We start from the raw sequence: 23,510 nt of genomic DNA on the forward strand, positions 1-23,510 counted from the left end.
CACTATTCGATACTTTATTACCCTAAATGTTCATGTTTAGTAAATTACCCTACCTACACAAGTTTTGTTTACAAAATATATACATTCCATCTTAAAAGGCTCCAAATCCATTATTAGTGCCTTCAATTAAGGGATTTAGATACACCCATTTCCTTTTTTCTCTCCTTTCTCCCCTCTTCTCTCTAGATTGAACTTATATTTAGGGATTTAGAGAATTTAATCCCTTAGATCTCTGAGTACTGTCATTGTAGAGTTGGATCTTTAATTCAGAAAGAGGGAATGGATATGGGTTTGCGTTTAGATATGATGCCGGAATAAAAGTGGAAACCTCTCCACTTTCTGATAAATAGACTTTCAAATGCTTTCGTCTTTTTTCGTGAGAGTATTTTTCTCCAATCTCAAACTGATTTTTTGGATCACATAAAGGTAAATAGCAAAATTAGCAAATTGAAAAAGGAACATATAAGAGAGGTGAATTAAGCCAATAATTTCAAATGTTGAATTTTTTCCCCCCAAAAAAGTGTATGTAATACAGTAGAATTTGGGACGGATTTTAACAAAATCTAAAGGAGAATTTCTATTGAATCTAAACTTCATTGCATATTTTTATATCCAAACTAAACACATAAAATCTCTATCTCTAAGAAAAATATATGGTATATCAACATACAAATTAAAAACTTATCTACAACTTTCATACATTATTTCTATCCAGTTATTTAAATGCAGTTTTATATAATATATCTTTTGTATATTTTGTATCTGATTTATACATAGCAAAAACAAATTTTATACAACTAATTATATATTATACAACTTATCTACAATTTATCTACAACTTTCATACATTATTTCTACTCAGTTATATATATACAACTACAATATCATACCACTTAAATAATTTTTATACAAATTTTATACAATATGTCTTTTGTATATTTTGTATCTGATTTATACATAATAAAAATAGTTTCATACAACTAATTATATATTTACTACTTATCTACAACTTTCATATATTATTTCTAACCAGTTATATACAACTACAATATCATACAACTTAAATAAAAATTTTATACAATATTGTTCAACTTTCATACAATATTAAATTTTTTATACAATATTCTTCTTCTTCTTCGAGTTTCAATCTGAAATTCATCCAAAATCAAGTCTAATTTTCGCCAAAACACCCTCAAAATTGAGATATAAACTCCAAACAATATTCCCAAATGTACATAAATGGTAATTGAAGGACACTAATTACTATCATCAATTCCCTTAAAATGTACATAAATGGTAATTGGATATATAAAATGTAATTATAGTAAAACTTGAGTAGAGAGGGTAATATAGTTTCATATAATGTATAGGAATGTAAAAATTCCTTCAAAAATAGCCAGCGTTTGCAAAATCATTGAAAAATAGCCACTATTTTGTTGCAACACGGAAAGTTCCAGCATAATATACTGGAGAACGGTACACCTGCGTATGAACTTCCAGCATATTATGCTGGAACTCCAACACGCAGAAAGTTCCAGTATATACTAGAATTCCAGTATAATATACTGGAGTATTTTTCTGAATTTTGAACAATGTTTTCGTTCAAATTTATCTTTACATGAAAGTGGCTAAATTTTGATTGCTTTTGAAACTGTGGTTATTTTTGAATGGCCACTTGTAAATCTGGCTATTTTTGAATTTCACCCTTAGCCTACCACTGTAAATTGATAACATTACATACAAGTTTGCTTACGGGAAACTACCGGCTATGTTCATTTATAAGCACCTCATTATAAAAATTGACCAATTCATAAAATATTACTAATATTAGCAATTAGCTATTTGTAGCAAGAAAATACAAATTTTTGCTTTCTTTTGAGTGAGTGTTATTAGAATAGATTGGATACATCTTAAGGAGCTTGAATCTCAGTTTTTCGATGATTTGGTGAAGTTTTGAGGTGGTTTGAATTGAAAATTCAAAGTAAAAATTGAAGGATATGTGTATCACACTGTGTATCATTTGTGTATCACATATATATCATATTTGTATCAATTGTGTATCACATGTATATCCATGTATACATGTATGTGAGATACATGCGTGATACATGTTTGATATAGTGTCGCAAAAGAATTACGAATTTTGATACAAAACCAGTCCAAGTCACCTCCAATCTTCCTCAAAGTTTGTATATTCACTTATTTATATGTTTTCAATGAATTACAACTATACCCATTGAAAAAGTTACTTTTTTGCTTAAATTTTTGGAATATTGTGTGTGTATATATATATATATTATATTTTGTATTTCATCACCTTATTTTCTACCTCATCCATAAAATTTCATTTCCGTCTTGCATCTAATGTTGCTAATCACGCTTAAAAATATGGAAGATGATTTTTGCATATGATTCTTTGAGAGAAAGGACCTTATTTATTTGGTTTTTAATGTTTATTTATACTTGGCTAGTTTTGGTAAGTCTCCACAGAAGCTATCCACCTTATTAGGAGGATGGTGGAACAATACAGGGATAAGAAGAAGGATCTCCACATGGTGTTTATCGATCTAGAGAAAGCGTACGACAGGGTTCCTAGGGAGGTCTTATGGAGATGCTTAGAGGCTAAAGGGGTCCCGGTTGCCTACATTAGGGCGATTAAGGACATGTATGATGGAGCTAAGACTCGGGTTAGGACAGCAGGAGGCGATTCCGATTATTTTCCGGTTATTACGGGGTTGCACCAAGGGTATGCGTTCAGCCCTTTCCTATTTGCCCTGGTGATGGATGCTATAACGCATCATATTCAAGGGGAGGTGTCATGGTGCATGCTATTTGCTGATGACATAGTCCTAATCGACGAGACACGACGCGGCGTCAGCGAGAGGTTAGAGGTTTGGAGACATACCCTTGAGTCCAAAGGTTTCAGGTTGAGCAGGACGAAGACGGAATACCTTGAGTGCAAATTTGGGGCAGAGCCGACGGAAGCGGGAGTGGAAGTGAGGCTTGATTCTCAAGTCATCCCTAAGAGGGGTAGTTTCAAGTACCTGGGGTCGTTTATTCAGGGGTCCGGGGAGATCGACGAGGATGTCACACACCGTATAGGGGTGGGGTGGATGAAATGGAGGTTAGCGACGGGAGTCCTGTGTGACAAGAAAGTGCCACTGTTACTGAAAGGTAAATTTTATAGGGCAGTGGTTAGGCCTGCTATGTTGTATGGGACCGAGTGTTGGCCGGTGAAGATCTCACACATCCAGAGGATGAAAGTTGCAGAGATGAGGATGTTGAGGTGGATGTGCGGGCATACAAGGAAGGATAAGATTAGAAATGAAGATATTCGAGAGAAGGTGGGTGTGGCCCCCATGGAGGACAAGATGCGGGAAGCAAGACTCAGATGGTTCGGGCACATTCAGAGGAGGAACACTGATGCACCGGTGAGAAGGTGTGAACGACTGGCGGTGGTGGGTACGAGGAGAGGTAGAGGGAGACCTAAGAAGTATTGGGGAGAGGTGATCAGGCAGGATATGGCGCGACTTAGGGTTACTGAGGACATGGCCCTAAACAGGGAATTGTGGAGATCGAGCATTAAGGTTGTAGGTTAGGGGAAATTGTGATGTCTTTTTTACAGCGCACTAGAGTGAGACTAGCCAGTTAGGAATTAGTCTTAGGATGCTATTGATCAACTACTGATGATGGGCTTTATCTGCTGTGTATTAATACCTTACGTCTTTCTCGTATTTCCTATATCTCTTATATTGCTGTTACTTTGTTTTTTATGGTATTTATGTTATGTTATGGATTTTATGGTATTTTATGTTGTTTTATTATGAGTCTATTGATAGTACTAATATAGTGTCTCTTGTTGCCTCTTTGAGCCGAGGGTCTCCTGGAAACAGCCTCTCTGCCCCTCGGGTAGAGGTAAGGTCTGCGTACATATTACCCTCCCCAGACCCCACTTGTGGGATTACACTGGGTTGTTGTTGTTGTTGTTGTTGTAGTTTTGGTAAGTCTATGACTAATGGCTAGATATTGATAAGTTAGACTTATTTAGGACATTTGTGTAAGTTTTCCTTTGCTTACCGGGATTAGCAAAATAATCCGTAAAATTCAGTATTATTTTATCATCTGTCTAAAATTTCTTTTCAAATACAAGTATACCAGTATGATTTTATACCTCAAGTCCAATATTATTTTACACCAGAATAACCTCGATTTCATCTTTCCATTTTATATTTACTTTAACTAGGGTAAATTTGTGAACTTTTGTATTATACACTGTACATCCAGTCTTTGATGCAATGAACTAAACATCCGCTAAATCATTAGCATTAAATAATCCAGTGATTAATCCCCATATCACAACTCAACTGTGAACTCTGCATAACTTTGTCAGCGAACCAAACATCACTCTCCTAAGTGTCTGCCTCCCAAGCTTAGTGGGACACATGGGAGACCATCAATGCCAAACATTATATACTGGCATAACTTGCTCATATAGCAAAGAACAACCTGATGCCACAATGAAAGAGAAGCAGCACATTGCGATAGTTGCAGAATGAAAATGGCCATAACAAGAGTTCAAGAATCATTACTCTAAGGTGAAGGATTACCGCGTGGTTAATGCCCTCTTGATTTATCAGTAGTGTATTCTGATTCCCTTGTGCAGATAACCAAAGAATCAACATAACTCCTCCTGCTATGGACTATGAGCTTGTGAGATCCTCAGAGTAGTCCTCACAAAGTGTGCTAAACTAAAGCAACTACAAAGCCCATTTCCCCACCTCTTACTTCCATTACATCTTGTGTGCTTAACTTGTTTGAACAGTCGAGTCATAAGGTAACACCTCACACTTCGACAGTCATCAATTAAGTGGATTCTGTACACAATGTTACAACAAGACTTCCAATATGCCAACTCTCATCTGCCGGCAAGAGTATATAATCATATAAATAAGAAAAGTGCTACCATCTTTCGTCTCCAACCCAATTGTTCTTCTCCTTTGGCCCAGTAGGGCCTTCCTCCTTAAACAGTTCCACTGGCAACTTATCAAAAATATTCTGCACTGAATTTCGGACCATCACTGGCAAGCGATCTACAATTTTCTCAAGCTCCTTTCTTGAGTCGTAAATAATGGTTGGACCCCACTCTCTCATATATTGTAACCAACATGGCTCGCTGACAGCTCCATGTCCAAGATACTCTGCTGCCATAATTTCATATTTGGTACTAGAATCTATGCAAAGATTACTACGGGCAGCATCATTTCTAATTCCAATCCCTAGCTTTGAGGACCCTTGCATGTAATTTCCAGGATGAGGAAAGCTAGCATGACCATTTTTTGATGAATAAACAGTAGCTTTATTTCCTGCAATAAACTCCAAATCATAAGCATCCACCCATTCACCACCGCTGTGCTGAGAAAAATAGATACTCCACAGCTCCCCTGTGAAATTGCTCACTCGAAGAGTGAAATGCTCCCAGTCACCTACATGCTGACCAATTTTGCTAAGAGGAACATTCACTAGGCCTACCTTCAGAGTGGCTGGCCCATTGAAGGGGCAAAAAATCCACATCGCTATATCCGTGAAAGTTCCACCTAAGGCTGGCTTCACATGAACATAAAGTTTTGCACTCTGTAAATTTCCAAACTTGACAATCTCCCTTCGAACATCGCTTGGCAAATCAATCCAATATTGGCCATCATTTGTCCCACCGCCAGGTAAATTGGATCCGTCAGGCTCGATAGGCTTAACAACTGAATCACCTCTCGTATAGAGCAATGCACCGTTGTCAAAGAACCATTGTACAGAAGATGGAAGATAGACCTCGTCTGGATGGAAAAATAAAGTAGGACCATAGTGCCTAATGATCGCATGAATCTGATCAAGGTTTGGCATTGCTTGTAAACTCATATCAAAGCTCTTTAAGCATGCAATGCTTAGCTCTTCCCCCGTGCTCCAATAACAACTGCAGAAAAAAGTACCAGCTGAAATACCTTTCCCATGCATTCCTCTATGCCGCGGTCTTATGCTCCAAACTGCCAGTACTTCTGAAAGCACAGAGCTGGTTTTGAGTATCAGGCGGTGAGTTTCACATTCATCAGTGAGGTCAGCTCGAACACATTTAACTTCCCCTAACTCAGGTTTAACAGGCTTATTAGTCGCAATGAACCCCAATGCTTTATAACCTTCAGGTGGTTGCGGTAACCAGAAGTAACCAGATCCATCAAAGTTTTCTTCACTTCCAACATCAGAACTACTCCACACTAATGTGTAATCTAGGGGATCCTGAAGTGCAGGTAAACAAGGATTTCCGTTGCAATGATCCCCTGCCTCAGGTTTAGCCACTTCCCGAGCAACAAGTACATATCCTCGTAGAGGCTTGTTGTTAGGTTGGCAGTAGTGGCCAAGGCTAAAAAATCCATCTGGCACCCCCCTTGGCTTATAAAAGCTAACACCCTGTTTCCGGTCTTGTGACAGATTACAACCACAGACAAACTCAAACTTGCTAATTTTATGAACCTCCAATTCCCCTAGTTTAATTATTCCACTAGCAAATCCTGTAGCTGAACATTCTAAGACAGAAAACGGAAGACATGCTTGCATTAGAAGTGTTCTTTTCTTAGTTTATGTGTTGAGACAGGAAAAGATATAGGTTCTTATGCAATCCACTAACATGATTCTTATAGTCTATTGAGGTACAAGTTAATTGCACGACCCATAAACAGATGCATTGTATCATGTGACGCTGAAAACTAATGCAAGTCCAAGAACATATAATATCTTATTCCAGAAAAAGAAAGAATTAGAATCAGTAATTCTTAATTTTAACAACATCCTGATTTTATAGTCAGAACTTAATCATGAAGAAAACTAGGTGCATTGGATAAATATTGAAACCAGTAACATATAAGATTTTGTTGATCAAACAAACCATGAGGAGCAAATTATTTTATTTGTTTATTTTCCAGCTCATTATCTCTCTATTGCTGAATGCTGATCAATCAAAGAACTTCAGCAACATCTTCCCAAACTAAGCGTACTTCATTGACAGCTCTAGGTATTAAAAACTTGTAGGGCCCTTTTAAGAAGGGGAAAATAGTATAAAATGTTGAGCATGCTGCACACTCAATAACATGCTTGGAATTACAATAAAGACTACATTCTTTTCTTTACCATGCTAAAAGAATCAAATGTTGCAACAACCTCATGCAGCTTTAGCATATACTATTCTTCTATTGAACAGTACAGAAACATATTTAAAGTTGATCATTGCGAGCCACTAAACCATACTGTAAACAAGAACCTCGTGGAATGCTGAGCCTATTAGTTGAAGCTAAGATAAACAGATAAAAGATCTAATACATAATCACGTTATCGCAGCATGCCACTAAAAGCCCCTCTGGTATTGATGTGTAATTTCTAATGAACAAAAAGATATGTTCTTCTTTCCTTGTTTTAAATGCAAAGTAGGCATACAAATTATTGAAAGCAATGGTCACATAACAAAAGATTAAACCCTACATCTTAGATCAAAAGTGTAGTCATCCAGAAAGTTTATAAGCATTTTGTCAAATCCAAGTGACTTCTTTAATTAGATTGCATAGATAGATTATCAGCATAAAAACAGTCAAATTATGAGATTGGATACATAGAATTTATGTAGCTCACGAAAATAATTAAACATTATGGCGCAGTTGATTGATTCAATTGAACTTTAAAGTGACTATTTTACAACAAAGTTCCAAAAATGACAATTGACAGCCAAAAGAAACATCAACAGGGATTCCCAATTGGCATACCTTGAGGCCATTGTGGGAGGGGTGCAGGCAGAAGAAATGTGTCAGGTTCTCGAGAAGAGAGATCTGAAATTCTGCTCCAACGGAAGCATTTGCACCGAAACATATTGCAGCCCAACACACCCCCACCCCCTCTTTTTCTTTTCTTCTCAATTATCTCCCAATACCTATTCAAAATTAAGTGTTTTCTCTCGATTTAGGTGAGTGCATCTCTATAAAGATCAGTTTTTTAGAATACCCAATTGTTCTGGGATGAATCTTTATGCATGTAATGAGTAGAATATTGTTTCTGGGAATCAATAGTTCCGTGTCTTTGTGTTTCCGTAGGATGTAGGAAAGAGATTGGACGATGAATGACGACGTCAACTGTTGTTTTCGAGTCCTCACCACTCACCAGCTTTTTATAGGTTACGGGCCCCCCTTACTCATACAGGCCTAGTAGAGCTATTCAAGCTGGATTTCATCCCTCTAGGCCCATTAATGTTAAATGCAATCCTTTAAATGTTTTCATTCTATGTTGCAGTGTTTGATGGTAAAAACTTAATGGTACATAATATTTATATTAAATTAAATATAAAAAAATATCTTTTATATATACAAGGTTTACTTAATCATGAGTAAGTGATGAGTTTCTAACTTAAATTTTTAATTACTCAGGCTACATTGAAGTTCGACATTCTTATTAAACTAAGTATATGAAGTTGGAATTGATTACCTTGAAATTCGAGCTGATTATTTGAAGTTCAAATAAATTTTTCTTGTTTTATTTTGCTATTTTTAATTTGTTTTGTTTAAGATAGAAGTAGTCTAAAATCGTAAATAACATAATTTTTTGTTAATTTTTAACATGAAAATTACATAGTTTTTTCATTAGATGCATCCCACTCTACAAAGTTGACATTTTGGCATTTGTCTTTTTTAATGAATACACACAATTTAGTTATTTTAATTCAAGAAGTATAATATGTGACTTTATTATTATTTTAAAATTAATTAAATTAAACCTGAATTACTATGAAATTTCAATTTAACCTTGTAAAAGAAGTAATTTGGTGCATATTTCAAGCAGATTCGAGAAAGGGCACGCCAAAGAAATAAAAAAAATAAAAAATATATATAGTGTCATGGATACACAAAGTACCCTTCGATCCTATGAAAAATAGTGCAAGTACCCTTGGCAAGTCACCCGCGCCCAATAGGCAAACAACCGCTTCATTTTATTTGCCCTAATCCTTCTCTTTTACCTCCATAGCACTGAAAAACCCCTAAACTCAGAGAGAAAACCTCTGCAGCTTTTGTCAAAAACGCCTCTCGAAACTCTTCGTCGACGCCTCGATTTCGTCTTTCCGTCAGTCCACCAGGTGCGTTCCATTTACAGCTTCTTAAAGTAACATTAATGCACACTTTTCTTTTATCTTTTACTTGTTCTACGTATTCATGCTGTAACTTATCCAGTTTAGCTCGTTAATTTTCCGAAACTCTGTCCCAAATTTTGTTTTCCCGCTGTTGTACCAGGATTTCGCACCCAAAAACGTAGTTCATTAGCTGTTATTTGCCAGGATTTATAGTTTTATGACTTTTTTTCAAGCTTAGACTGTAGATTTGTATTCTGATATTTCAAATTCTAGCACTGACAGAGGCGGATTCAGGATTTTAACTTAGTGGTGCTGAGTACTAGTTGCAATTGGTGCAACTTCATGGCATGTGTGGATATTTTCTCAGTGCCAAGTGGCAACTGTACATGCATCTGTCTTTAAGCGTTTCAGATTGTTTATCCAAAGCCCTGTTAGGACCATCAATTAGTCAAGTGCTTGCCCTAATAGTAGGATAAGAAGGGCAAAGAAACGTTTTGCTTTTACTAGGTCTAGATTATGAATATTTCAGTTCTCTGTCTTTTGCCCTCATTTTTTTTAGAGGAAGCGATAGAGGCCGTTTGGAAATAAGAAATTTTTCCTTTTTTCGATTTTTTTTCACTTTCTCCCGAAACCAGTGTTTGCTCATAAATTTTCAATTTTCACTTGAAGATGCATTTTTGAAATTTTTCGAAAATTTAAAATTTCCAAAAAACCGTTTTTCAAAATTTTCACTCGGATCACTCACAAAACTTCAAAAACAACCCAAAATTATATTCATGTCCAAACACAACTCTAATTTTCAAATACCATTTTCATTTGATTTTTTTTTTCCACTTTTTTTTTGAAATTTTACCATTCTTATGTCTAAACGCCCACTTAGAGATGGTTGAAATTGTGCCTCAAGGAAGGTTTTCTTAAGTAAACAACTAGCATCTTTACTTAGCAGATAGAGCCTGTCTGATGGCCTATATTCTATATTGTGTACGCGATCTTTAAGGTCACTTAAAAAATATATGAAGAAACGAGTAAAAAAGAAGAGGAAAGTATATAACATTTTACTCCAATACACACTCAGTTATGTATGTTATTCTTGTTTTGCATATAAAATCTCTTACTATGTTTACTTATTATCCTACTCGTTCCTTTGATATGTTTATAATAAGATATCTGGGCAACAAATGTGTATAATTTTCCTTTCTTAATCTTAATTGCTGTACTAATCAATTCTGCTTGTTATGGAGACAGATTTTAAACTATGGGCGATAGTGAAACTGCGGTAGCTCAAACCTCGTCAGTCACTGACTATAAATCTGCTGGTTATTCGTCAAAAGTTCCTGATGATGCTGGCACCCATACTTCTTCCGATGCTGGAAATGCTGGGGATTTGGCCACTCCATGTCCAAATGGCGCTGGGGAGTTAGCATCTTCTAATGTAGAAGCTGGAAACCTATATACTGCTGATGCAGTGTCTACCCAGCAAGAAGGTGCTACTGCTATGACATATGAGGCCAGCCAGGATCTTGCAGCTCTAGAAGATGCAGCTGCAGGTTCATCCCAAGCGGCTGTTTATGACTCTTCTGCAAATGGCAACAGCACTATTGAAGCAAGAGACATTGCTGAAAATGGGATTGCATCAGATGTCCATGGAAATTCCAATATGCATCAGCCAGAAGATGGCTTAGGTACAGTTTTTAGCTGTTCAGTGTCCTTGTGTCATCTGCTGTTGCTACTTCTGCAATTAAACTAAATAAGTACTTAATTAGATGTTAAGGGACGCTTGTCATCAATTTAATTAGTCACGAGAATCATAATACAAATACATGATGCTGATATAAATTTGTTTAGTAGATATGTTGTGTCATTTCTTTTACAAAAGAAAATCTGCATAAAATGTGAAGTTACGCAAGGATGCTGCCTTAGCTTGGGTCTCTATGAATGTCTTTGGTGGTTGGTAGTTATTTGATTTTCTCGGCAGTCTTCTCATATTGTAACCAGCTGCTTTTCCCAGTCAGCTTTCCTTTTACTCTTTCCTGCAGCATGTTGTCTGCTTGATCAATTTTGTTTTCTTTCCTCGTTTAATCTTTCTAAATTTAAAATTTCCTTTTTCTCCCTTTGTCCTGAATGTCAGTTGCATCAGCGGTTAGTAAACTTACTGGCTATGCTTTCTGTTGACAGCTTTATCTCCTGAAGAGGAAAGATTATGGAGCATAGTAAGGACAAATTCTTTAGACTTCAATGCCTGGACTTCCCTTATTGAGGAGACAGAGAAGATGTCAGAGGTACTTTAACTGGCCTTCTGTTTAGGAATTTGTCATCTTGGTATTCTTCATTTTCTCTTCGTCAGTTTTCTGTATTGAGATAAGAGAGTTTCTCATTATTCTCATTTTATTTAAAGTTGCTACTCTTTCCCATTGAGTGAAGTACCTATCCGAAAAGGTACTGTCTTTCCTGCGCAGCTGAATTGACAGGGTACAATTTTTTGCTATAAAAATATATCTGACTTTCATGCTAGAGAGAAGGGTAGTGTGGCAGAAAATTCCTCAATTACATACATGTAAATTTGTTGTCAAGCTATAAATTAATCACCATACTTAAAAGGATTAAATTCTGTTACACTCTAACCGATCTATTACTGCAAGAGTTGCGTCAGATAGATGCTTTATCTCGTAGCTCATATCTTTTATGTTTATAGTTATTCTTTAGTTAGATAAATCTCTTGTTTCTTTGACACATGGAGCACTATCGAGTTGGTGGTGTTCTATTCTTCTCTCTTCCCATCCATGCCATGTGTTAACCTACTTAGGAAAAACTTTTAGTGGTGTCCATGTTTTTAGCTGAAATTACCAGTATATTTTAGATTTTTTTAATCTGGTGGTTGCCAGGATTGTAGTCAGTGATGTATAACAGTCACAAAAGATCATTTTTCATTAGCATGAGATTTAATGGTGCAAGAATGGTGATGCTCTTATCCACGTCACTTTGCACTTTCCTTGTTTGGATCACAAAAGATTTAATCAATTTGGCTTTGATTAAAATATTTCCTATTTCCATGAAATCAAATTAATATTGATTGATAGTAATATGGCTTTTCTTCAATGATCTGCCTACCATTTAATACATTTTAGTCTAGTTATTCCAAAAAAAAAAAGAATCTAATACATTGTCATTTATGGACAGCTTTAATTTCTTAATCTTTATATTAAGCAAACAAGCTCATCTATAATGTGGATTGTGTATTTGTCTTTTGAGAGCAAACTTTCCAAGGTCCAATTCTCTTGCTAAAATCTGCTTGTGGCTGTCTATATTCTATATCTTGTGGACACAAATTTTCTCAATGATTGATTCAATAGCCATTGTGACAATGTGTAGGGCAACATTTTGAAGATTCGGAAGGTTTATGATGCATTCTTGGCAGAATTTCCTCTATGTTACGGTTATTGGAAGAAATATGCAGATCATGAGGCACGTCTTGGTTCTGTCGACAAAGTTGTGGAGGTCTATGAACGAGCTGTTCAAGGCGTGACATATTCGGTAGATATGTGGTTGCACTATTGTGTTTTTGCTATAAGCACTTATGGAGATCCTGACACCATTAGAAGGTAATGTTGTTGATGATCTGATTTGTTCTAGTTTTGCATGGGAGATCATTGGCGCAAGATGCTTATAATTTTTTTCTTTGTGCCAAACTATATGATCTTTCAATGCTATCTGACCTGATTTCAGCACGTCTGCAACAGCTCTTATTCATCTGCATGGTGTAAGGTTTGTTTGGATTGCACTTCAGGATTGTATAACTGATGTGCAATCCACATGATTCTATGGCTACTGTAGCCATATGAATTTTCTTCAGGATTCAATTATATTTTATGGCCTTATTCTCCCCATTCTATTTTCCCTGTCCTTAGGGCTGTGTATAGTCCATGTAGTTCTCCATGATATTTTGCTGTTATTAACCGTCGCACATGAGGTGCATCAATAACCGCATTGCTGCTGAGAAGATCTCGTCCAGTAAGGCTAAGATGCCCTCTCACTGCTCCTTTCACGGACATTGTAAGATTGTTTTGAGGAAGGTAAATGCAGCATATTTGTGGGAGTGTCTGCTCTTTGAGTGAATTAGTACTTTCGCTTGAACTCTTCTCATGTACTGCATTTTCTAGAGCCCATGCAAAGGCATGTGTGTGTTATTATTAATCCTATGGTACATTGTTCTGTTGGTTTGTTAGGTTATTTGAAAGAGGATTAGTGTATGTTGGAACAGACTACCTGTCTTTTCCACTTTGGGATAAGTACCTGGAGTACGAGTACACACAGCAGGCCTGGTCAAATGTTGCTGCCATATACACTCAGATATTGCAGAATCCAAATCAGCAGCTCGATCGCTATTTTGAAGGGTGATTATCTTCCTTGAAGCTTATTTTGCATTTTCATTATTCATTCAAGGCTCTCAGATTCAGTGGTCGAGCTTCTAGATCAATCTCTTACAGTACCATTTTTTTCTGATTGCCTTGTGAATAGAATACACCTTTACTTGGTTTTATATAAACAAGCTCAATCGTCGGCAGTACACTTAAGTGGATACCTTGCTTGTTTAAGTATCTGGTTTTTGCAAGTTCCTTGTTTAAGCATCTTGATATTGATGCAAGAAAAGTAGTTGATGTGACTATTGTTGCTTTCCTGGTGCAATTGTATCTACAGTTTTAAGGAGCTGGTGGCTAGTAGGCCTATATCAGAGCTACGAACTCCTGAAGAAGCTGCAGCTGCAGCAGAAGCTGGCAGTGAACAGATTGAGGGAGAGGTTAATCCTAGTTCTGAGCCTTCTAAACCTGTAAGTGCAATCTTAAAAGATGCCGAGGAGTTGGAGAAGTATATCGCCATTAGAGAAGAGATGTATAAGAAAGCTAAAGAGTTCGATTCTAAGATCATTGATTTTGAAACTGCTATAAGGAGGCCATACTTTCATGTGCGGCCTCTTAATGTTGCGGAGCTTGAAAATTGGAACAGTTATCTTGATTTCATAGAAGGAGGAGATGACTTCAATAAGGTACTTTGGTTTGGTTATTTGTGGATTTTCAATATCTCTTTATTTATAGCTTTAGTTGCCTTGTTATACATTTATTTACAGTTAAAGTAATATCTGCTGCCTCATATGCTATATTGGCTAAACCATCGGATGAAGCATCTTTTTAAACGGGATATTGAACTTGGACTAAAGCATGGACCATCCATTTGCTTTCTATAAGGCTAAGTACTTCAAACCCTCATTTGTGAGTCGACGTTCTGGGTTCATGATCTGTTGTATCGTGGAATATTTGTTTTGAAGTTCCAATGTTATGCATGCAGGTGTGTTCTTATCTTCCTAACCATGTCAGGCTAGAAGGGCCCCCCTTTTGTATTAGAGGGGCCCTGTTCCACCAGAGGAGTACTTCTTAGTCCTTTCAGCTTTTGGTGGAATTTCCTTATACAGTAGAACATTAGTATGTGTTAACCCATTTGTTACTTGTGCAAGTCAGGTGGTCAAGCTGTATGAGAGATGTCTGATTGCTTGTGCCAATTATCCTGAATTTTGGATTCGGTATGTTTCGTGTATGGAAACAAGTGGAAGTTTGGATCTTGCCGATAATGCCCTTGCTCGTGCCACTCAAGTCTTTGTCAAGGTAAAATCTCATAAACTTTTTTTTTTTGGGGATTTCCCCTTTGTGACTATATTTGGTTTGTTCAACGTGACATTCTCTTTGCGTTTAGGGGGCCATTTTTTGAATCGTATGCTTCATTACTATCTTGAATTTTGAAAAATTATTCAACTCTTTGCTTGTCCGGATGAGCTGTTTAGTGGTTATTAACTTTTCATCTCAAAGTCTAGTATTTAAAGATTTTGTGAGATTTCTATTCCCATGTCAAGATGATAACTGGCTTTTCTATTGAATGGGATCAGTATTCCCCCCTCCATATTTTAAATATTAGAAATATCTTGGCATAGAAGGTTGAACTCTGAGGAAAACCCAACCGCTGCTGTAATATAAATTGACTGCAATGATGAACAGAAATGGTAGATAGTTTTCCATGGAAGGTTGAACTCTGTTGCACCCTGGTAAACTTGCTTATTTTTCTGCCATCTTGCAAACTTAGCATTGAGATCACTCTTCAGTATATTTTATAGCCTGGGTTGTAGATTGCTCCACCTGAATAATCTAAATCCAGGGGCTGGTAATGCTAATGCCAGTGTTTTGCTGGTCATCCGCGGATAAGCTTGCTTGATTGTCTGTCATCCTGTAGTCTCTGCAGGGAAATTGCTCTTTAGTAGATTTCTTAGCATCGGAGAGGGGATTATGGGTCTGCGCATTCAAGTTAATGCGCTGGTAATTCTAGTTGACCAACAAGGTCGTAGGCAATTCCCCCACTTGGATAACTTAGACAAACGTACAATGTTCCTGCTGGGATTTATGAAGATAATTTCAACAAGTTAAAGTGCTATTTATTTTAATTCTTCTAGTTCTTTCACAAATATACATTCTCTTGCAAAAAGTTTTTTGAAGTGTTAAAGTATTGAATTCAAGTGAGATCTGAAGTTGTTACTGATAATTTCTTGCTGGTTTCTAAGGATATTTCACTCTTCATGCAATATATGACCCTCAAAGACTTGTGTGGTTATAATAGTGTGGTTTTTCTTTGTCAAGAGTTTGTACTTGAAAGGGTGGAAGCGAGTTGCATGAGGATGCCTATGAAGTATTGTTGGAAATTAATTTATCGTGCCTAGAGCTGTTGTTTGAATAGTTGCCTTTCAAATTTCAATCCTACTATATTTAATAATCGCTCTCATTTGTCCCACCTTTAACAGAGACAGCCAGAGATTCACCTTTTTGCTGCTCGATTGCGGGAGCAACGTGGTGATATACCTGGTGCTCAGGCTGCGTATCAACTTGTGCACGCTGAAATATCACCTGGACTTGTAGAAGCAATAATCAAGCATGCGAACATGGAACGTCGACTTGTAAGATTGTTTCATGACCTACTAAGGTTTCAGGATTAAATTTGATCTTTGTTAACTTATCTAATGGATCGTTTTCTTCTTGGTTCTTTGAAGGGGAATCTTGAGGATGCCTGTTCAGTATACGAACAAGCTATCGCCATTGAAAAAGGAAAGGAGCACTCGCAGAGTCTGCCATTATTGCTTGCACAGTACTCTCGGTTTTTGTACTTGGTATAGTTCTTTTGTGTCTTGTGTTATCCAGCTTTTACATCTTTGTCTCAAGTAATTGACTATTGCCTTTTCCATCTTGTTGTAGTGTGCGTCTTCCAATTGTGGTGATCAATTATAGATATTGTTTTGCTTCGGAGATGTTTATGGAAATTGGAATTTGATATTCTCATCTGTGAATGGGCTTCCCAACATTGTTTAGTATAATCTCGGAATGATTCTCTGTTTTATGGACGTGCATCATCATAATTTATGTTGCAATCATACACCAACATATATAGTAAGACATAGTTATGTAGACCATAGCTTGTCACAATATTCCACATAATCATCTGATTCTCAATCACTTTAGTTATTTGTTTATATGTACACACTCTTCACTGCCCTTGTGGAAGGCTTTTCTGTAGGAAAAGAAAGCAGAATTAGTGCAAGTGCGTGGAGAGTCATTAAGGACTTTGACTTGATCCCCCTGTAATGTTGGGTGTTGATAACATGGAAACATCTTTCTTTGCTTCGAGTTCCTCGTGATTAGAGTCATCATTGAAATTTATGTATTTGTCCTCCTTTGGCTCACTATCACAAAATCTCTGTTGAAAGGTTTCTGGGAAGGTGGGAAAAGCTCGGGAAATTCTTGATCAAGCAGTTGAGAATGTCCAGTTGTCAAAACCACTTCTGGAGGTCCGACTCTCTCTCTCTCCCCCCCCCCCTCTCTCTCTCTCTCTCACATCCAAAGGCATAATGAGTGGAGGAATTGGTGTTTTCTTATTGACATGCTGTTTTCATTTAAAAAATACAGGCAGTGATCCATTTAGAATCCATTCAGTCGCTACCAAAGAGAATAGATTTGCTGGATTCATTGGTTGATAAGTTCATAGTTCCATCCCCTGAGAACCCTAGCGTTGCAAGTGTTGATGAAAGAGAGGAGTTATCAAGCATTTTCTTGGAGGTATGAACTGTTAGATTTGGGTACTTGACAGAGGTTTGGGACTGTGATGCTCTCAATGTTAGAACAAATATGCCTTGCGCTGTTCTCGTGGGAAACTTAGGTTATTTGAACTTATGATCTTGACCAGATATGCTTTGAAATGCGTTCAGTTATATATATATATATATATCATGGGCTTTTAGCACAAGACTGTTGTCTGCATATTCCAAGATGGCGCACTACCATATTCCTGATACCTGAATTCCCTCTTTTTGATACAAACTGACTGAACTGAAATAATTGAACAAGCTGGACATACTTTATTAAGCTGATAACCCATCCCTGAACTAGTATTCCTGGCAGATATGCACTTGGATTAGAGTTGGCATATATCTTTAGGTACTTTTCCAAGTTTGCTATACTGTGAAGATAAGAAAGCTGGTAAAAATGGAGTTAAAATTGTTCAAATTAGAAAGGGACACTATTGTCGGACCTCCAAGAAAGAAAAAGAGGTCACTATTTTTGGGATGTAGGAAGTAGAAAAACATATTAAGTTCAGTGGGGAGTTTGTTTATCATGTTGCCCTGATGTTTAAAACATGACATGGTTTAAATTCGAGTATGGACTTGATTTCTTGAAATTTTCGCTTTGTGTTTGAATGATTGATTGTTCCAATAACCAAATTACTATATCATGGTAGTTTAATCAAATCATATGATGGTTTAAATTCGAATAATATCCGAATCTCTTAGCGATGCAATGGGGTGTCCGGAGAGAAATTTGTTTTATTGGCAATCATTTCTGATTCTTGAAGCGTAAACACTTCAGAATGTCTTGGAGATGCAATAGGGATTCTATAAAGAGATTTTTGATTCTCGAGCTTTCACAATCTTGTTTTATAGACCTTAAAGTGTATACATTTTGGAATGGAGAGTCTGGATGGAGATCTTTTTACTGGGAGTTATTTCTGATTCATGAGCCTACACATCTTTTGATTTTTTAAAGACTCTGAAGTGTAAACATGTTGAAATGTTTTGTGGGTGCAAGGGGAGTTTACAGAGGGATTTGTTTTCTTTGGAATTATTTCTGACTCTTGTGAGCCTTCACAAAATTAAAATAGCTTTTGAGTGTCTTAACTGATTATGTTTTGTGTTATTTGATGATCCATCTGTCGCTGCTTTGTGCTATTTGTATACCGTTATCCGTCTGTCGGGGCTGCACTTTTTGATGCTTTTGCCGAAATGTTCTGAGACTGAGAAAGTGTCTGCAGTTTCTAGATCTTTTTGGAGATGCAGCATCAATTAAGAAGGCTGATGATCGGCATGCTAAGCTCTTCTTACGCCATAGAACCTCTTCAGATTCAAAGAAACGTCAGGCTGACGATTATTTAGTTTCTGAGAAGACAAAGCTGGCAAAGTCTGCTGTTGCAGCATCTAACCCCTCAGTGGCTGGTGCATTTCCTGGAGCGCAAAATCAATGGCCTGCAGGTTATGGTGTACAAGGTCAAACCTGGCCACAGGCTGCACAAGCCCCACCACAGCAGTGGAATCCTGGTTATGCACAACAGGTAATGTTATGGCAAATAGTTAACAGTTTCACTAAAGATGGGTTGCCCCCTTGTTCAAATCTCTCTCCCTAGAGTGCGGATCTGGATATGCTTCCCAGAGCAATGCAATGTGGAACCATTATATATGTGTTAAGCATGCTTTAACCAACATGTTGATTTAGGTTAAACTGGAACCCCATCATGGAGTTAAACAAATAAGTTTTGTATTTAAATGGATTTTGGATGCTCCTTTCCTTTTTCCTCTGAATCAGCTTTCTGTGAACATATAGCTTTTCTGTGCGCAATTGCTTTATCACTCTCCAGCACTCAGTTTCTTGTTACATATTTTCTTTTTCTCCACCCCTCGGGTCCATGGAGGTCTTCCTTTACGCATGTATTTCAGTTCTCCCTGTGGCCATTAAAGCTTGAGAGTGTTGTATGTCCATGTGTGTGAATCTTCATGTTTTGCTCAGTCCATATATTCTTTCAGATTATCAAGATTATTCGTGGAATTAACTTTTCTAGAATATATACAGTTCAAAACAGTTATGTGATCAGTGGCTTAGTTTTCTATTGTGTTTGTTGAACTTTAGGCAGCATATGGTGCTTACAGCAGTTACGGAGCCAGCTATGCACCTCCTCAAGGGCCTGCACCAGTGCCCTCAAGTGCTGGTTATGGTGCTTATCCTTCAACATACCCGGCGCAGGTAAGTGGAGCGCCTTTTATATATCAGCATTTTCATTGCTTGTCTAGCATACATTACCAACTTGCATTATGGTTTCAGCAGGGATACTTTATTAACCAGTTCTATAGTTTTCATGGTTAGCTTTTTTTGGGTTAAAAATTGTTTTCATGTCCTTGTATGCTAAGAATGGTTGGTGAGATTAAAATTTGATGCCCTCTAAGTTACCCAGTTTTAAGTCTGAAAATGGTGGTGAGGCCACAAGGCTTGCTAAATTGTAGCATTTCAGTGTTCAAAATTGAATCGTTTCATTTACTTCTATTATCTTGAGAATGTAACTATCAAGAAGTAGTTCATCCATTCATCTCTTTTATGTTGATTTCATCGGTCAAAGTTACTAGGGCATTAGACATAGTTCTAGAATCCAGAGTAAGACTAGAAATTGGTGTCCTGCTGCCAGTAGCTCTTATACATTAAATATATGTTGGAGAAATTGCACTTCAGGCTTAATTCACGGTTAACCCTTGTGTTTGGAATGGTGTGACAATGAACCTTTATCCTCACAGAAACACACAAGTCCAAGATCACCAAATTGGTACATCCAATGGTCTAGTGTGCTTTGGGAATACACTGTTATTCCTGCCAAATATTGTAGATAGCACATGTGCTTTAGTGAAAGGGCCTTCCACCTCCAACTGCGACGTTGGGGGTAGGGGTGGGCATATATCGGGTAAAACCGATAACCCGAACCGTTAATTATTTATTGGGTCGGTATTGGGTTAACGGTTCGGTAACGGGTAAAAAAAAGTTTTATTGGGTTATCGGTTCGGGCTCGGTTTGGCAATTCTGTTATTGGGTAAAACCGATAACCCAATAAGGGTTAACTAATTTACTAGTTTACCCTTAAGTATATACATACTCTAGGGTTTCATATACATAGTTCTCACTTCTCAGTTTCTCCGCCTCACACCCTGTCGCCCTCACCAGTTCTCCGCCAGATGGATTGGCTTTACTTGCAAATTCACTGATTATTAAATCAAAGTTTTTCTTGGAAGACTCAAGTCAAGTTGCAGTAAGATAACTTTAACTGGTTGTCCTGTTACTCAATCAGATGATGTGGGTGCTTTTGGCAGCAAGAAAATCTTACAATTAGAAGAAACATTTTCTATCTAAAGAATATTGATCAATTGAAAAAGAGAATGAATGCCAATATATCTAAGCAACATAAAATAGAACTGTTCTCATTTGCAGAATCTGTTTTAGTTTTATCTTATCAGGTAAACCGATAACCGAACCGATAATGATCAATAACCGATAACCAATATCTTATCGGTTTGGTTATCGGTTTATCATATTTATAAACCGATAACCGATAGGCAAAACCGATAATATTCATAACCGAACCGAACCGACCGATACCCACCCCTAGTTGGGGGTTTGAGTCAACAAGGGAGCAAATTAGGAAAGCCACTCTGACTCTTGTCTTTGGGAGGGTTTGGGGGGGGGGGTATGTACCAATTGTTCATTGTAACAATGCATATGATTATAATGATAGATGAAAACGTGATTACTTCTTATGGTATATTTGTCATACTTTCTCTTTTTTGATGAAGATCTTTCCTTAGATCAGTCCATTGGTTGGACAATTGGTGGTTCTTGAGAAAGATATCGTGCAAATAAGAACTTGTGGTGGTTGAATTTGGCTATTTTTGCATTTGGTGATTTGATATCTATTTATTTGGCATGCGAATATTATTTCGTGTTGTCAATATGGGTTTCTAGTCAACTGTTAGCTAATGAAGCCTTGTTGTAGTGGCAAGCCACAGCCCCAACAATATTAAGGTCTCAATGGAAATTCTTTCTCAAAAGTAGAATAGTTGTCACATTTGTCCTTATTTCTCTCCAATCTGCGGTGACTATGTAATTTGGAATTCCTTCTAACTATATCTAGTCATAATTATCCTTGGTAACGGATGACTTATAGTGCGCAAGGAATCTTCATGTGAATATCATGCACATCTTTTTAATAGCTTTCAATAAATTCGTTACTATCTCAATCATTAAGTTATTTTACCTTGGTAAGAATAATTGAATTTATTTTTGCTCACTGCAATGAAATTCTCTCAATTAGTTGGATCTTTAGAATTACTATTATAAGTTCCACAAGTACAAGGTGTCATTCAATTCCAGTTAGTGTCTTGGTAGGTAGATTTGGTTGTTGTATAAGCTTCTCAAATTTCGTGTTGCGTTGGGGGAAGTTTAGTCCAGTGGACCAAAATTGTAGCAGAGCGTGAAATTTACTGAATATCTGCTCAGAAATTAATCTATTATGTAAATTGGACTCCTATGAAGTTCCCTACTTCGGAACATTTCAGCTACATAGCTGCTGCTATGCTGAACTGGAGTTTTTCTTTCTTTCTGGAGTCTGTAATATTTTTCTTGTATTTAAACCTATTTTTTCGCTTTTCTTAATCAGTAAAAATGTGTCCTTGTACACCCTCTTCTCTAGCCCCCACCCTCCATGGGGGCAGAGAGGTGTAGTATGTTTCCATATTTGCTTTATATCGCCATATGTTTATGCTACCCAAGGTGGAAACCCTCTGGTGTTGTTTTTTGTTGCTAAGTGAACTCTGTTATAACTGCCAGGCGTTCCCTCAGCAGAATTATGCACAGCCAGCCGCCGCTCCCACCTTGCCGCCAGCACCACAAGCTACAACTGTTCCTCCTACAGCTTATTATGGCAGTTATTATTGAGATGGCAAAAATTCCACATCAATTTTTTGCTGGATATAGTTTGTATCTTCCCGTCAACGGCCAGAATACATTGCAATACCCTGAGTTCTTCCACATGGTTGTATTTCGAGTGAATGAGCTGTAGGATAGGAAATTGAGCAATCTAGTGATGTCACATCTTAGGCTGATGGGCAATGTTGGAAATCCATTGTTTATCTTCTGTTGGCTTTTTTCTAGTTATTGTACCATACTTTTTTGTTTTGACATGCTAGTTACAGGAAAATATGTTGCAAAATGTTATGTTTCCCTATCCCATCTCCACTGTCTTTGTAGTATTATTTCTGTATTTCCAGAGTGCAAGGATTTTCTGCTACCCGGAGGCCGAGCATCAGTTGGAGTTCTGTATTCTTATTTTCAGAGGAGAGCCTTCATTCATGGGTATCATGAAAAGTTGGCTCATAATACCTGTGAAGCGGATGTTTCACGCTGGTGTGGAGAGGCGTGTAAGTTGCTTTCACCCGGTTACCCTTTGTACTTGTCTGGTAACAGCTCTAACGTAATCGTACTGGGCAAGTGTTAACTTCAGGCGCGGAAAAAAGAAAAAACAGTAAAGAATGTAGCTTTAATTCCTTGAAAACACGAAAGTGAAATGCTAACAGTTAATTGCCAAAAAAAAAAAAAAACACGTAAACGGCAGATGAATTAGGTAGTTAGGTTTCTTTGTGCGTTGGTGAAGAAAGCTTGCTCGTGAGCCTCGGAGGTCATGAATTTTGCGTTAGATTCTTTATCTGGTAATTTATTTGGCAACCAAAAATTACTCTGTTAAGGAACTAACTGATCCAACCCACAACGCTTGACAATATATCCATGTTCCAACTTCATTCTGCGATTCAATATGTTGTCTCAACTTCTTTCTCTAACAGAATGTAGGTTCCGAATTTGTTTTTCTCGTCTTGTGCTTTCACCTTTTCGCTTCTTTCCCTTCCATGATGTGCTTTTACCAGTGATAGGCTCTAGTTGAGTTTGAATTTTCAACTTCTAAGGACTTTTCAGAAGATTGAGAACAAATTCATCGAAGTTAATATTCCATGACTCAAAATACAAAATTTGTTTTGTCAAGAACAGAAAAAGAAACAAATAATTTCCTGTTCAACACAGCAAAAAGTTGAATACTTCGTTGATAGGTATCATGATTATGTACTATATAGTATAAAGGCCTCAGCTAGTAAGAGGTGTGTAATTTTAAAGATCAGCTAAAATTGTAGCAAGGTGTTAAA

The 23,510-nt window shown here is 37.1% G+C and overlaps 2 protein-coding genes across 3 annotated transcripts; one reads left to right on the top strand and one right to left on the bottom strand.

The window, feature by feature from the left end:
* Positions 1 to 4,144: 4,144 nt before the first annotated feature.
* LOC104248123 (hypothetical protein At1g04090) lies at positions 4,145 to 8,167 on the bottom strand. 2 transcript variants are annotated; one of them, XM_070156688.1, is made up of 2 exons: positions 7,800 to 8,167; positions 4,145 to 6,563 (listed from the first exon to the last, which is right to left on the bottom strand). In XM_070156688.1, exons 1-2 carry the CDS (start codon positions 7,900 to 7,902, stop codon positions 4,960 to 4,962), a joined length of 1,707 nt encoding a protein of 568 aa, XP_070012789.1. In that variant the 5' UTR covers positions 7,903 to 8,167; the 3' UTR covers positions 4,145 to 4,959. The 2 variants fall into 2 exon arrangements, with proteins under 2 accessions (XP_070012789.1, XP_009802615.1); XM_009804313.2 differs by having other exon boundaries at positions 4,145 to 6,572.
* A 792-nt stretch (positions 8,168 to 8,959) lies between these two features.
* Positions 8,960 to 22,543, top strand: LOC104248121 (pre-mRNA-processing factor 39-1). The gene is made up of 14 exons (XM_009804312.2): positions 8,960 to 9,157; positions 10,397 to 10,833; positions 11,327 to 11,430; positions 12,521 to 12,750; positions 13,375 to 13,542; positions 13,847 to 14,192; positions 14,662 to 14,805; positions 15,987 to 16,139; positions 16,233 to 16,349; positions 16,944 to 17,024; positions 17,143 to 17,292; positions 18,542 to 18,838; positions 19,411 to 19,524; positions 22,147 to 22,543. The coding sequence occupies exons 2-14, from the start codon at positions 10,407 to 10,409 to the stop codon at positions 22,252 to 22,254; spliced, it is 2,439 nt and encodes an 812-aa protein (XP_009802614.1). The 5' UTR covers positions 8,960 to 9,157; positions 10,397 to 10,406; the 3' UTR covers positions 22,255 to 22,543.
* Positions 22,544 to 23,510: the final 967 nt, after the last annotated feature.

This window comes from Nicotiana sylvestris, chromosome 9, assembly GCF_000393655.2.
Source record: "Nicotiana sylvestris chromosome 9, ASM39365v2, whole genome shotgun sequence".
In the NCBI taxonomy this organism is placed as follows: domain Eukaryota; kingdom Viridiplantae; phylum Streptophyta; class Magnoliopsida; order Solanales; family Solanaceae; genus Nicotiana; species Nicotiana sylvestris.